Source organism: Pseudophryne corroboree, chromosome 3 (genome assembly GCF_028390025.1).
Source record: "Pseudophryne corroboree isolate aPseCor3 chromosome 3, aPseCor3.hap2, whole genome shotgun sequence".
NCBI classification, from domain to species: domain Eukaryota; kingdom Metazoa; phylum Chordata; class Amphibia; order Anura; family Myobatrachidae; genus Pseudophryne; species Pseudophryne corroboree.
Genome location: NC_086446.1, coordinates 806340473 through 806355548, shown reverse-complemented (window position 1 = coordinate 806355548; position 15076 = coordinate 806340473). Strand labels below are relative to the sequence as shown.

At 46.9% G+C, this 15076-nt stretch overlaps 1 protein-coding gene and 1 pseudogene across 1 annotated transcript in view; both read left to right on the top strand.

The window, feature by feature from the left end:
- INPP5F (inositol polyphosphate-5-phosphatase F) overlaps positions 1–15076 on the top strand; it is a 277691-nt gene that overhangs the window by 258134 nt on the left and 4481 nt on the right. Inside the window, exons 17-18 of the mRNA XM_063962697.1 lie at positions 1897–1970; positions 10479–10607. Coding sequence (XP_063818767.1) covers positions 1897–1970; positions 10479–10607 — 203 coding nt within the window. The remainder of the gene's footprint in view (positions 1–1896; positions 1971–10478; positions 10608–15076) is intronic.
- On the top strand, positions 4454–4554 carry LOC134899956 (U5 spliceosomal RNA; annotated as a pseudogene).

The window sequence follows — 15076 nt, the reverse complement described above, 5'->3', positions numbered from 1 at the left end:
CTGCTTGACGTGTGTCGGAGTTGGGGGCCTTGTCTTGTAAGAGCCCCTACTTGATCTTCCATGAAGATAGAGCTGAGCTCCGGACAAGTCAGCAGTTTCTTCCTAAAGTTGTGTCAACTTTTCATATCAATCAACCTTTTGTGTTGCCAGTTGCTACTGACTCCTCAATTGCATCAAAGTCCTTGGATGTTGTAAGGGCTCTGAAAATCTATGTGAAGAGGAGTGCTTGTCACAGAAAATCGGACTCTCTGTTTGTCCTGTATGATCCTAAGAAACTTGGGTGTCCTGCTTCTAATCAGACGATCTCTCGCTGGATCAGGTTCACTATCCAGCATGCGTATTCTATGGCAGGATTGCCGTGTCCAAAATCTGTAAAGGCCCACACTACTCGTAAGGTGGGTTCTTCCTGGGCGGCTGCCCGGGGTGTCTCGGCTTTACAGCTTTGCCGTGCAGCTACTTGGTCTGGGTTGAACACGTTTGCTAAGTTCTACAGGTTCGATACTTTGGCCTCTGAGGACCTGAAGTTTGGTCAATCAGTTCTGCAGGAGCCTCTGCGCTCTCCCTCCCATTCTGGGAGCTTTGGTACATCCCCATGGTACTAATGTGGACCCCAGCATCCTTTAGGACGTAATAGAGAAAATAGGATTTTAATTACCTACCGGTAAATCCTTTTCTCGTAGTCCGTAGAGCAGGGATGGCCAAACCAGTCCTCGAGATCTACCAACAGTTCACATTTTCCAGACCACCTAGCTGGTGCGGGATCCGGTCTGAAAATCGACAGTATCTAGGTCGACAATGTTTAGGTCGACCACTATAGATCGACAGTCACTAGGTCGACATGGATGGAAGGTCGACAGGGTTTCTAGGTCGACATGTGCTAGGTCGACATGAGTTTTTCACTTTTTTTTCTTTTTTTGAATTTTTTCATACTTAACGATCCACGTGGACTACGATTGGAACGGTAATCTGTGCCGAGCGGAGCGAAGGCACCATGCCCGAAGCGAGCCATGCGAGGGGACGCGGTGCACTAATTTGGGATCCCGGTCACTCTACGAAGAAAACGACACAAAAAAAAATCCTCATGTCGACCTTTAGACCTGTCGACCTAGCACATGTCGACCTAGAAACCCCGTCAACCTTCCATCCATGTCGACCTATAGTGGTCGACCTTAACATTGTCGACCTAGATAGTGTCGATTTGATGAACCACACCGGCTGGTGCACAGGTGTAGTTATTACTAAGTAAGATGTGCTGCATTCATTCCTAACTGACAATTCTACAGATCTCCAGGAGGCCTAGAAAACATGAACTGTTGGTAGATCTTGAGGACCGGTTTGGCCAGCCCTGCCGTAGAGGATGCCCAGCGCTTCGTTATCATGCAGTGGTTATCTGGTTCAGCACGACTTTGTTCTTAGTTGAGTACTGCATTGTTACTTGGTAAGTAATGTTTCAGCTGTTGCTGATGTTTCAAGCTAGTTATCTTGGTTTGCCTTGTATGTGTGAGCTGGTGTGAATCTCACCACTATCTGTGTATAATCCTCCTCTCAAAGTATATCATCTCCTCGGGTACAGTTTCTAGACTGAGTCTGGTGGGGGGGCATAGAGGGAGGAGCCAGCCCACACTCTCAAACTCTTAAAGTGCCAATGGCTCCTGGTGGACCCGTCTACACCCCATGGTACTAATGTGGACCCCAGCATCCTCTACGGACTACGAGAAAAGGATTGCCCGGTAGGTAATTAAAATCCTATTATAATGTGTCTCCTTCCCCGGCTGCCAGCTTATAATCACCGTTATAATGTGTCTCCTGTCACTTATAATCACCATTATTATTGGACACCTTATAATCACCGTTATAACGTCTCCTGATCCTCCTCCATACTCTGTTCTCTTGCAGCTATGACGATGAGGTGGATAAGGTGAATCAGTATCAGCGGCTGAGTCTGGATGATTTGGAGAAGATTGAGATTGGTGAGTTTCATGATGCTGAACATGTGGAGAGAGAAATACATTCCCTACGCTCCCTACTGCTCCCTGATATTCAGCCTATCTCTCTAACCCATCACTGCCTGTCCCCTCTGTGGGATGTAGGTGTCCCCTTCTCTGGCTTCCTCCCATTCTGTACACTGGATCCAACCTCTACTGACTTCCCTCCTTCACCTCCCGGTGCCTCCCCCATACAGTGCCTCTCATACCTCACACCGTCTCTTTCTTCTTCATCCACTAGGGGTCACTGGAGTACTCTTGGGATATGGACGGCGTAGCAGAACAAAGGCACTGAATATTTAAATTTAGAACTCTCCACCCCTCCATATCCCAGAGTACCTCAGTGTACGAACCCAGTGTTTTTTCTGTGCTCAAAGCACTAACATCGGCTTGTGGGATTCCCACACTTGTTGGAAGATTTTTATTAATTTTTAATTTTTATTTTTAATTTTTTTTTAATAGCACATCCCTTCCCAGTTTCAAGAAAAACATGGTTCCGGGATAGTGCCGCTGCACGGGCAGCGCATGGCGTGTCGGTCCTCACAAAGAGCACCCTCACAGCCACACGCAGTTCACTACCTGCTGTAGCACGGAGCTTGCAGATAGAAGCCCCGTCACAGCCATGAACTGCTGCCTGAGCTGGACGGAGCTTACAGGAAGAAGCCCCGTCGCAGCCATGAACTGCTCCAGATGACTTAGAGGACTGGACGGAGCTTACACAAAGAAGCTCCGTCGCAGCCAGGACTACAGAGCTGGACGGAGCTTACACAGAAGAAGCCCGTCACAGCCATGATTTACAAGACAGCTGGACGAGCTTACACAGAGAAGCCCGTCACAGCCATGATTTACAAGACAGCTGGACGAGCTTACACAGAGAAGCCCGTCACAGCCATGATTTACAAGACAGCTGGACGAGCTTACACAGAGAAGCCCGTCACAGCCATGATTTACAAGACAGCTGGACGAGCTTACACATAAGAAGCCCGTCGCAGCCATGATCAGGAGACAAGCAAGGTAGGCTGGGGAACGGGGCGGTCAGCGCAGGCTGCCGCCCCGCTATGTTGGGGTTAATACCTGCTTCCGCTCTTCCGCCCGCAAGCCCCAGCCGCTATGTCTGCACAGCGCTCCGTCCGGCCGCCCAGCTCCGTCCGGCCGCCAGCGCCATACGGCCGCAGACGCTCCCTCGGTCTCAGTACAGAGACGGGGACCGCCGCTCCGTCCGGCCGCCCAGCAGCCATCCACCCACATGTGCCAGCGCTATGAGGCTGCAGGCTTCCCGCAGGACACAGCGTTAAAAGGCACGGTGGAATTCTGGCGGATTAAATATATAAACAGCAGCACAGTGTATAGGCAGCTATATATATGTGACAGGTATTTATAATTGTTACCTGTCCTGGGAGTAATAGGCTATTGAGCCTATATTACTGTCTGTGAGTTTCACAGTATAATAGGCTATTGAGCCTATATTAATGGCTGTTATTATCACTGTATAATAGGTTATTCAGCCTATATATTAATGTTGGTGGTTATCACTGTATAATAGGCTATTGAGCCTATATTAAGTCTGTGATTATCACTGTATAATAGGCTATTCAGCTTATGTAAACGCTGTATAAATATATTAATGTCTGTAATTATCATAGGCTATTGAGCCTATATATATATATATATATATATATATATATTTATTAATAGAGCATGTGTTGTACCCAGCCTGTGATTATACTGTATAATAAGCTAGATTAACACGGAAACATTTGTCACTTGTTCTGTGATTATCAGGGTCAGCATGGCAAAGGGGCCATTTTAACCATGCTTCCTGTTGTTTTCCAGTGTGTAATTCTGGAACATTCCTGCCCTACATCTCTAAGCCACCAGAGGCGCAGGGGTGTTAGTGGGAATTTGGGCCCTCATTCCGAGTCGTTCGCTCGGTATTTTTCATCGCATCGCAGTGAAATTCCGCTTAGTGCGCATGCGCAATATTCGCACTGCGACTGCGCCAAGTATCTTTGCTATAAAGATAGTATTTTTACTCACGGCTTTTTCATCGCTCCGGCGATCGTAATGTGATTGACAGGAAATGGGTGTTACTGGGCGGAAACAGGCCGTTTTATGGGAGTGTGGCTGAAAACGCTACCGTTTCCGGAAAAAACGCAGGAGTGGCCGGAGAAACGGGGGAGTGGTTGGGCGAACGCTGGGTGTGTTTGTGACGTCAAACCAGGAACGACAAGCACTGAACTGATCGCACAGGCAGAGTAAGTCTGGAGCTACTCTAAAACTGCTAAGTAGTTTGTGAGCGCAATATTGCGAATACATCGGTCGCAATTTTAAGATGCTAAGATACACTCCCAGTAGGCGGCGGCTTAGCGTGTGTAACTCTGCTAAATTCGCCTTGCGACCGATCAACTCGGAATGAGGGCCTTGGTTCGGGTTTCACATGCCCATGTGAACTGCTTTTCACATAAAGAATACTCTAGTTTCTCTTCACATCAAATAAATCTTTCGCTTTTACTATAGATTTCCGTAGAGAAAACAACCATGAGTTTCATATAAATATGCTGTTCAGCAATAAAATATATATATGACACATAAAAGTCGTGCAAGTGTCTGTCCGTTGCCTATTGTGGGGTCTGTCTGCATAGCGAGTAAGGCTCTAGCGCAGACTACAAATAATTTTAAAAATCCTATGTTAAGCATTGGCAATTCAAATTACAAGAGCGGTAACATCGGAGTCTCGGAAGTTACTCCGCCAGCTCTAACAAAAGACAGTTGTTGACTGGTCTTATAATTTAATGCACGATTCTATGTCAAATCTCACACCGATAACTACCAGTGAGAAGGGTACATTAGACCAGCACTCACATAGGGTGGGGTTTTTGACAACCATACATTGCTAAATCCCAGTGAGTCAATGTCTCCATTTTTACAGAGACTGAGTAGACTCTAACCACTATTTAATCGTTTCCAAAATGACGCGATCCGCCATTGGTAAATGCGTCTGTGTCAAACATTATAAAAACCCAGAATACATTTGGGTCACTAGACACTATGTATGGAAACAATGAAAAATAAGCTGCAGAGTATATCTGTAAAGCTTCTGCTAACGCCGGTTACTTTCATCGTCGCTAGTTTAAGCGCGACAAGGCCAGAGCTTGTTGGTCCTAAATTTGATATTCAGCCATTACCGCAGCCAGTATCAAAACGGAAATACTGGTGCCGGCGTTTAATCTCTTAAGACAAAACAGTCACGCCTTGTAACGACACGACGCTACAGTCAGCAAGCCAGTGGCTTGATGACCTCTTAGGCATCTCCATGTTCCAATCTGGAAGCGCGTCTTTACACGTTACATTTGCGGGGTTTCCAGACATCAACTCATGGATGTCTCAGATATTTACAGATTAAAGGACAAGACTGCCTCTGTCGAACGGTTTGGCAGGTTGCCATTTAGTCTCTGCTGGTTTTCAGCTGTTTTTATATCCAGGCAGTAGTACACCAACAGAGTCAGGGTTATTTATTCCCCTCTGTTTGGGGTAACAAAACCAGACAGCTCCGTCGCAGTCTCAATCAGCAAGTCACTTAATGCAGTTTGAAAATGGATTTTCTGCGGTTACTATTTGCATATATGGAGCCACAAAATTGCATAATTGCACTTGATCTTCACAATGCGTATTTACCCATTCCGGTTTGGTCATCACAGGTTCTAGCGTTTGCAAAACGCCACAACCATTAACCATTTCACTACCATTTGGCATCGTGTCAACGCCTCGGGTATTTACCAAAGTGATGTTGGTGATGATAGCTCATCTCAGAGACAATCGTCCATATTTAGACGATCTGCTCATAAGAACTCTGTCTCAACAGAGTTCCTCTAACTTGCGCTACTAATGTATACTGCGGTGGCAGGTCAAGTTTAAAAACAATCGCATCTAGTTCCGTCTAAACGACGTCAATTCCTAGGTAAGATTATAAATACGGTAAATCAAAGACATTTACCTACTACACCAGCAAGAACAAATGTACATCTAGTAATTGGTGTAAAAGCCACGCACACTAGCGGTACATTGGTGTATTCGCCTGTTAACAATAATGATGTGTTTTCAAAGCGCTTTAGTTCGCCGGCTTTCACTCGCGTTTCCCACAGAGGGGCGAGGGTGTATATACTCTGGACAAAAGTCTCAGAGGTTCAGGAGTTGTAGTTAAAAAAGATCAGCGACAGAGTTCTAAAACGGATCACGACAGATTGCTGTCGATAAATGTCCTGGAACTCCGTGCAATTTTCAATGCACTACATGCTTCGCTTTCAGTCTGACCAAGTGCAGTCAGACAACGCAACGGGAGTTGCATACACAACAACCACAGAGAACCAAGAAGCCGCATGGCAATGCAGCAGGTAACTCGAATCCTCTATTGCCCACAACACCATTATGTGAGGATGTCAACGGGGTTCATTCCGTGAGTGGACATCTGTTAGACAGATGATCTCGCCCGTCAGGATTTATATCCTGAAAACTGGACAGTAAATCCAGAGGTGTTTCATATGTGAGTACACAAAAGGAGTTACCCTCGGGTATACATGATGGCATCTCGCCACAATTACAAACGCTCAGTATGTGTACAGAACGACAGATCACAAGGGCAGTGGCGGTGGAGTCTCTCACATTCGTGTGGTCATACAGCATCGTGTATCTGGCTCCACCATTTTCCGCTGCTCTCTCCGTTGCGAAAACGGATCATAAGACAGTTCGTCACAGTCATACTAGTGATATCTCATGGGTTTCGGAGAGCTCGCTTCTCGAATCTCCAAGGAATACTGGCACACGATCTTGGTCCGCTCATAATACGTCCAACCTGTTACAACAGGGAACGTTCTTTTACCCCTAGTTACCTATGTACCTATTACGTATATACCGCGGCTGCGGTTGACGGGGTGGGGGGTTCAGACCGCCCTCTTAAGAAAAGAAATAGGGCATTACAGTATCGGTTATACTAATCATGTTACGAGCTAGTAAGCTGCTTAAGGCAGCTCATTATTACAAATTCATTATTACAAATTTGGTGTGCCTATATAGGTGGTAAAGCTCGGAAGTTTCCGACATCATCTTTCAAGTTACCCGTATTCTGTTATTTTACAAACAGGGTGGGATGGAGAACTGCGTTTATCTGCACTGAGGGTGCAGGTATCTGTGTGGTCAACTTATTTTCAAAAGACGTTTGACTCTATTGCGTCGGTACACACCTTTATACAAGGTGTCATCAAAGTGCAGCCTCCATTTATCCCACCTACAGCGCCAGGCGACTTGAGGTTGGGTTCACATTTCTTACAGTTTTCATATTTTGAACCCTTACAACAAATGGGGATTAAGTTTCTCACTTGGGAAAACATTTTTCTTCTAGCCTTAGCTTCGGCAAGGGTTTTGTTTTCATATTTGGGTGCCTTGTATTCCAAGCCACCGTATTTAAGTTTTCTCATGACAAAGCAATCAGTATACCAATAGTGGTTCCTGTGTTGACAGCACATTCTAGAATTCTGAATGTGGTACACGCATTACGCGTCTATATGTCCCGACCGTCTACAGTACGTAATACGGATACGTTGTTTGTTCTCTATAATGCTGCCAACTGGGGTTAGCCAGTTTTCTCAGCAGACATTATCCAGTTGGATAACAATGACTACAAGTCAGGCTTACTTTAAGGCTAAGTTACAGTCGCCTACGTCAGTAACAGCTCATCCCACAGGTTCTGTGGGAATGTCAGCCCCAGCGGGTCGTGGAGCGTCTACGACGCGGCTACATAGCCTTCAGTGCACCACGTTTGTGCACGTTTACACGTTATGAATGGTTGCGGCATCAGCATCTAGCTTTGGCTGCCTACTGTTACAAGTGTCAAACAGCTCTCCCGCCCACGAGGGAAGCTTTGGTACGTCCCAAGAGTACTCCAGTGACCCCTAGTGGATGAAGAAGAAAATAGGATTTTGGTACTTACCAGGTAAATCCTTTTCTTTGAATCCATAGGGGGCACTGGACGCCCACCCAGAGCAGTTTACCTGGGTTGTTTTAAGCTCAGAGGAGCTTAGGGTAACATGTTTTACCTTGTTTGTATTAAGCTCAAAGGAGCTTATGGTAACACATTTTCACCTTTTTGGTTCAAACTATCAAGGTCTATCGGTTATGCTGTCAACTGTTTAGTTGACATTAACTTTATGGGTCAACTTTGTTGTTGTCCGGTATGTTATAGGAATTCTCCATTGTCAACCTCTCTATAGCAGTTCGCTCAGTAAAAACACTGGGTTCGTACACTGAGGTACTCTGGGATATGGAGGGGTGGAGAGTTCTAAATTTAAATATTCAGTGCCTTTGTTCTGCTACGCCGTCCATATCCCAAGAGTACTCCAGTGCCCCCTATGGATTCAAAGAAAAGGATTTACCTGGTAAGTACCAAAATCCTATTTTCACCTCCCGGACTCCGTCTCAGTCTGTCTGCAAATCCACGTCTCCTCCGCTCATTACCTGCAGTGCCCAGTCTTCTGCCGCGTCCTCCTGACCTGATCCCTGCAGATCCGCAATGTTCTCCTCCTCCTCCCAGTGCCTCCCCCATACAGTGCCTCTCATACCTCACATCATACGCTTTCTCCTAACGGCTATGGCTAAAACGAAGTTGGAGAAAGGACCTCTGAAGTCCCCAGGGGGAGGAGCCACGTCACCATGGGGGAGGGACCATACCCGGACAGGGTACCCGAAATGTACCCTCGCAGGCTTGCTTCGCTCTCCACGCTTCAGGCTCGGTGGCTTCGCTTGCCACTGAGTAGTTGGTGGCGTAGATAGTAGAAGAACTATCCTGCTGGCCTAGCTCCACCCCCTGGTGTCTGGGTCCTCCCCCTGACGTCAGAGGTCCTTTCTCCAACTTGATTCTAGCGTCTACCTTCTCCTAACCTCTCCTTTAAGATCCTTCTTTTAGCGAAGACAAACCCCTTTGTCCCTGCTCACCCGTCTATTCTGTAGCTCCTCACCAGCTCTTGTGTGTCTGCTCCAGAGCGTCAGGGTTACAGAATCCGAGTGTTCCTTGCTGATATCTACATCCAGTATCTGTCACTATCCCAGCTGTTATATCTGGCACTTTATACACAATTCCTGCTCCCCCATCCCCCTCCCTGTTTGTTCAGTGCTTGTGGGTCCAAACCACAGTGTCCACTTGGATACGTGTTCAGTACATGATGTGAGGAGCTATACCATACAGAATGCGACCTCCCTCCCTTGTGGTCTTCTTCTGAAGTGACAGAGATGTAACAGAGCTGAACGTGACCCAGGGGAGACCACCCTGCGCACCTCATGGGTCAAGTGGCCGCCCCGCGCACCTCATGGGTTAAGTGGCCGCCCCGCGCACATCATGGGTTGTATTACCGCCCCCCACACCACGAGGTTTAGGTGACCGCACCTCTAGAGTTAGGTGGCTGCCCCGCGCACCTCAGGGGTTAGGTGGCTGTCCCGCGCACCTCACGGGTTAGGTGGCCGTCCCGCGTACCTCACGGGTTAGGTGGCCGTCCCGCGTACCTCACGGGTTAGGTGGCCGTCCCGCGTACCTCACGGGTTAGGTGGCCGTCCCGCGCTCCTCACGGGTTAGGTGGCCGCCCCGCACATCTCATGGGTTAGGTGGCTGCCCTGCGCACCTCAGGGTTTAGGTGGCAACCCCTCGGACCTCTAGGTTTATATGACCGGCCCGCGCACCTCAGGGTTTAGGTGACCACCTCTAGGTGTAGGTGACCGTCCCGCGCACCTCTAGGGTTAGGTGGCCGTCCCGCGCACCTCTAGGGTTAGGTGGCCGTCCCGCGCACCTCTAGGGTTAGGTGGCCGTCCCTCGCACCTCTAGGGTTAGGTGGCCGTCCCTCGCACCTCTAGGGTTAGGTGGCCGTCCCTCGCACCTCTAGGGTTAGGTGGCCGTCCCTCGCACCTCTAAGGTTAGGTGGCCGTCCCTCGCACCTCTAGGGTTACGTGGCCATCCCTCGCATCTCTAGGGTTAGGTGGCCGTCCCTCGCATCTCATGGGTTAGGTGGCCGCCCCGCGCACCTTTTGGGCTAGGTGGCCGCCCCGTGCACCTCTTGGGCTAGGTGGCCGCCCCGCGCACCTCTAGGGTTAGGTGGCCGCCCCGCGCACCTCTAGGGTTAGGTGGCCGCCCCGCGCACCTCTAGGGTTAGGTGGCCGCCCCGCGCACCTCTAGGGTTAGGTGGCCGCCCCGCGCACCTCTAGGGTTAGGTGGCCGTCCCTCGCACCTCTAGGGTTAGGTGGCCGTCCCTTGCACGCCGAAGTTGCTGTTTGCAGCAATATCCTCCTTCATATATAAAGCTCTGTGCACTGAGGAGATGATAATAAATAACACATGGTAAAGATGGCCCTGGTCCGCTGGGCTTACAGTCTAAGCTGCTGCAGGGATCCTGGTGATGACGTAGATTATATTATATATCCTTCAGCTGTGATCTGTATTTGCCACCTCTCGCACAGGTCCTGAACCCACCTTTTTTGGGAAGCCCAAATTCTCCTGCATGCGGCTGCACTACAAGTACAAGGATGCCAGCGGCTATTTCCACACACTGAGGGCAGTGACGCGTAGCCCCGAGGAGGATGGAAAAGGTAAAAAAATAGAGGGATGAATCTAATTATCCACCGCGTTTTTGCAGTAAAAAATACAAATTTACTGCGAATCCCGGTAAATTCACGAAAAGCGCCTAATGAATTGTCCGCCCAATCAGATTTGCAGTAATTTTATTGCAAATTTCAGTTCACAAACTCTGAGCAGGTCATTTTGGGATTTGTTTCTGGACCCCTGGCACCCCCCTGAATGAATAATTAGGCACCTAGATGTTGTTATTTATTTTTAATTGGCCAATAATGACATGTAATTTTTGGGGTGAAATAGTACAAAGTGATGGAAATTGGGGTACACGGTATGGGACAGGTATATTGGGGAGCTTTATGAGTGGGACGAGTCTTTTTAGACTTGCAGGTGGGAGTAATCCGTCTGTTTCCCCTTTTTGTTTTAAAGTCCCCTAAAATGACCCAAATATATACTTATACCCATTTCTATGTACCCCACATTACATTGTATCACTGATTTTGCTGAAAAACACTTGCTGTATTTAATTTTTCACATTTTTGTGGGAAAAATGCATAGAACAGCTATTTGAGTACCAGAAATACTTTTATTATAACCAATAATAAACTTTTAGGGGGGTATTCAATTGTTTGAAAAGTCAGTTGGGCGTCTGTTTTTTTCCTATCTAATAGACACCCAACCGACTTTTCAAACATTTGAATTCCCCCCTTAGACTGTAATCCAATGTTAGTTTTGCTTTTTTGGCTGTGTCGGCAGATTTACCCATTTTTTCACTTTTCACTGCCAGCCAAATATTTTGCGTTAGTCCCAATTTTTGCGAATTTGTAATTGAATATGTGAATCACAGGAGCATGCATACCGCGAAAAGCCTGTTTCCACGGCAAAAATGCTGTGAAAGCCGCAAAAACGGTAATCGCGGAAAACTGAATTTGGCCCGAGTGAGGGATAAGCAGCCTGGCTATACTGTATATAGCACTGTATATAGGTGTACGCAGAGGCCCTTACTGTATATAGCGCTGTATATAGGTATAAGCAGAGGCCCTTACTGTATATAGCGCTGTATATAGGTATACGCAGAGGCCCTTACTGTATATAGTGCTGTATGTAGGTATACGCAGAGGCCCTTACTGTATATAGCACTGTATATAGGTGTACGCAGAGGCCCTTACTGTATATAGCGCTGTATATAGGTATAAGCAGAGGCCCTTACTGTATATAGCGCTGTATATAGGTATACGCAGAGGCCCTTACTGTATATAGCGCTGTATATAGGTATACGCAGAGGCCCTTACTGTATATAGTGCTGTATGTAGGTATACGCAGAGGCCCTTACTGTATATAGCGCTGTATATAGGTATACGCAGAGGCCCTTACTGTATATAGCACTGTATATAGGTGTACGCAGAGGCCCTTACTGTATATAGCGCTGTATATAGGTATAAGCAGAGGCCCTTACTGTATATAGCGCTGTATATAGGTATACGCAGAGGCCCTTACTGTATATAGCGCTGTATATAGGTATACGCAGAGGCCCTTACTGTATATAGTGCTGTATGTAGGTATACACAGAGGCCCTTACTGTATATAGCGCTGTATATAGGTATACGCAGAGGCCCTTACTGTATATCGCTGTATATAGGTATACACAGAGGCCCTTACTGTATATAGCGCTGTATATAGGTATACGCAGAGGCCCTTACTGTATATAGCGCTGTATGTAGGTATACGCAGAGGCCCTTACTGTATATAGCGCTGTATATAGGTATACACAGAGGCCCTTACTGTATATAGCGCTGTATGTAGGTATACGCAGAGGCCCTTACTGTATATAGCGCTGTATCTAGGTATACGCAGAGGCCCTTACTTTATATAGCGCTGTATATAGGTATACGCAGAGGCCCTTACTGTATATAGCGCTGTATATAGGTATACGCAGAGGCCCTTACTGTATATAGCGCTGCATGTAGGTATACACAGAGGCCCTTACTGTATATAGTGCTGTATATAGGTATACACAGAGGCCCTTACTGTATATAGCGCTGTATGTAGGTGTACGCAGAGGCCCTTACTGTATATAGCGCTGTATATAGGTATACGCGGAGGCCCTTACTGTATATAGCGCTGTATGTAGGTGTATGCAGAGGCCCTTACTGTATATAGCGCTGTATATAGGTATACACAGAGGCCCTTACTGTATATAGCGCTGTATGTAGGGGGTGTGGTTCATCAAATCGACAGGTTCTAGGTCGACAATGTTTAGGTCGACCACTATAGGTCGACAGTCAGTAGGTCGACATGGATGGAAGGTCGACAGGGTTTCTAGGTCGACATGTGCTAGGTCGACAGGTCTAAAGGTCGACATGAGGGGTTTTTTTGTGTCGTTTTCTTCGTAGAGTGACCGGGATCCCAAATTAGTGCACCGCGTCCCCTCGCATGGCTCGCTTCGCTCGCCATGCTTCGGGCATGGTGCCTTCGCTCCGCTACCGCTTCGCTCGGCACAGATTACCGTTCCAACCGTAGTCCACGTGGATCGTTAAGTATGAAAAAATTCAAAAAAAGAAAAAAATGTGAAAAACTCATGTCGACCTTTAGACCTGTCGACCTAGCACATGTCGACCTAGAAACCCTGTCGACCTTCCATCCATGTCGACCTAGTGACTGTCGACCTATAGTGGTCGACCTAAACATTGTCGACCTAGACACTGTCGATCTTCAGACCGGATCCCGTATGTAGGTATACACAGAGGCCCTTACTGTATATAGTGCTGTATATATGTATACACAGAGGCCCTTACTGTATATAGCGCTGTATGTAGGTATACACAGAGGCCCTTACTGTATATAGCGCTGTATATAGGTATACGCGGAGGCCCTTACTGTATATAGCGCTGTATATAGGTATACACAGAGGCCCTTACTGTATATAGCGCTGTATGTAGGTATACGTGGAGGCCCTTACTGTATATAGCGCTGTATGTAGGTATACGTGGAGCTCTTACTGTATATAGCGCTGTATGTAGGTATACACAGAGGCCCTTACTGTATATAGCGCTGTATATAGGTATACACAGAGGCCCTTACTGTATATAGCGCTGTATGTAGGTATACACAGAGGCCCTTACTGTATATAGCGCTGTATGTAGGTATACACAGAGGCCCTTACTGTATATAGCACTGTATATAGGTATACACAGAGGCCCTTACTGTATATAGCGCTGTATGTAGGTATACGTGGAGGCTCTTACTGTATATAGCAGTGTATATATGTATACACAGAGGCCCTTAATGTCTATAGCAGTGTATATATGTATACACAGAGGCCCTTACTGTATATAGCGCTGTATATAGGTATACACAGAGGCCCTTACTGTATATAGCGCTGTATGTAGGTATACGTGGAGGCTCTTACTGTATATAGCAGTATATATATGTATACACAGAGGCCCTTACTGTATATAGCGCTGTATATAGGTATACACAGAGGCCCTTACTGTATATAGCGCTGTATATAGGTATACACAGAGGCCCTTACTGTATATAGCAGTGTATATATGTATACACAGAGGCCCTTACTGTATATAGCGCTGTATATAGGTATACACAGAGGCCCTTACTGTATATAGCGCTGTATATAGGAATACACAGAGGCCCTTACTGTATATAGCGCTGTATATAGGTATACACAGAGGCCCTTACTGTATATAGCGCTGTATGTAGGTATACGTGGAGGCTCTTACTGTATATAGCGCTGTATGTAGGTATACGTGGAGGCTCTTACTGTATATAGCAGTATATATATGTATACACAGAGGCCCTTACTGTATATAGCGCTGTATATAGGAATACACAGAGGCCCTTACTGTATATAGCGCTGTATATAGGAATACACAGAGGCCCTTACTGTATATAGCGCTGTATATAGGTATACACAGAGGCCCTTACTGTATATAGCGCTGTATATAGGTATACACAGAGGCCCTTACTGTATATAGCGCTGTATGTAGGTATACGTGGAGGCTCTTACTGTATATAGCGCTGTATGTAGGTATACGTGGAGGCTCTTACTGTATATAGCAGTATATATATGTATACACAGAGGCCCTTACTGTATATAGCGCTGTATATAGGTATACACAGAGGCCCTTACTGTATATAGCGCTGTATGTAGGTATACGTGGAGGCTCTTACTGTATATAGCAGTATATATATGTGTACACAGAGGCCCTTACTGTATATAGCGCTGTATATAGGTATACACAGAGGCCCTTACTGTATATAGCGCTGTATATAGGTATACACAGAGGCCTGTCATAGTCTCCACTGATGCCTCGCTGTATACATGGATGTACCTACCTGACCTGGGAGCTAGAGAAAGTTGGGCGAGGTGACCCCCTACAGTACCACACCCGCTGGCGCACAGCCTCTTATTACCCACATGCAGAGTGAGATAATTCTGCCCCTGGTCTGCCCACGTTCCTGCCCACCT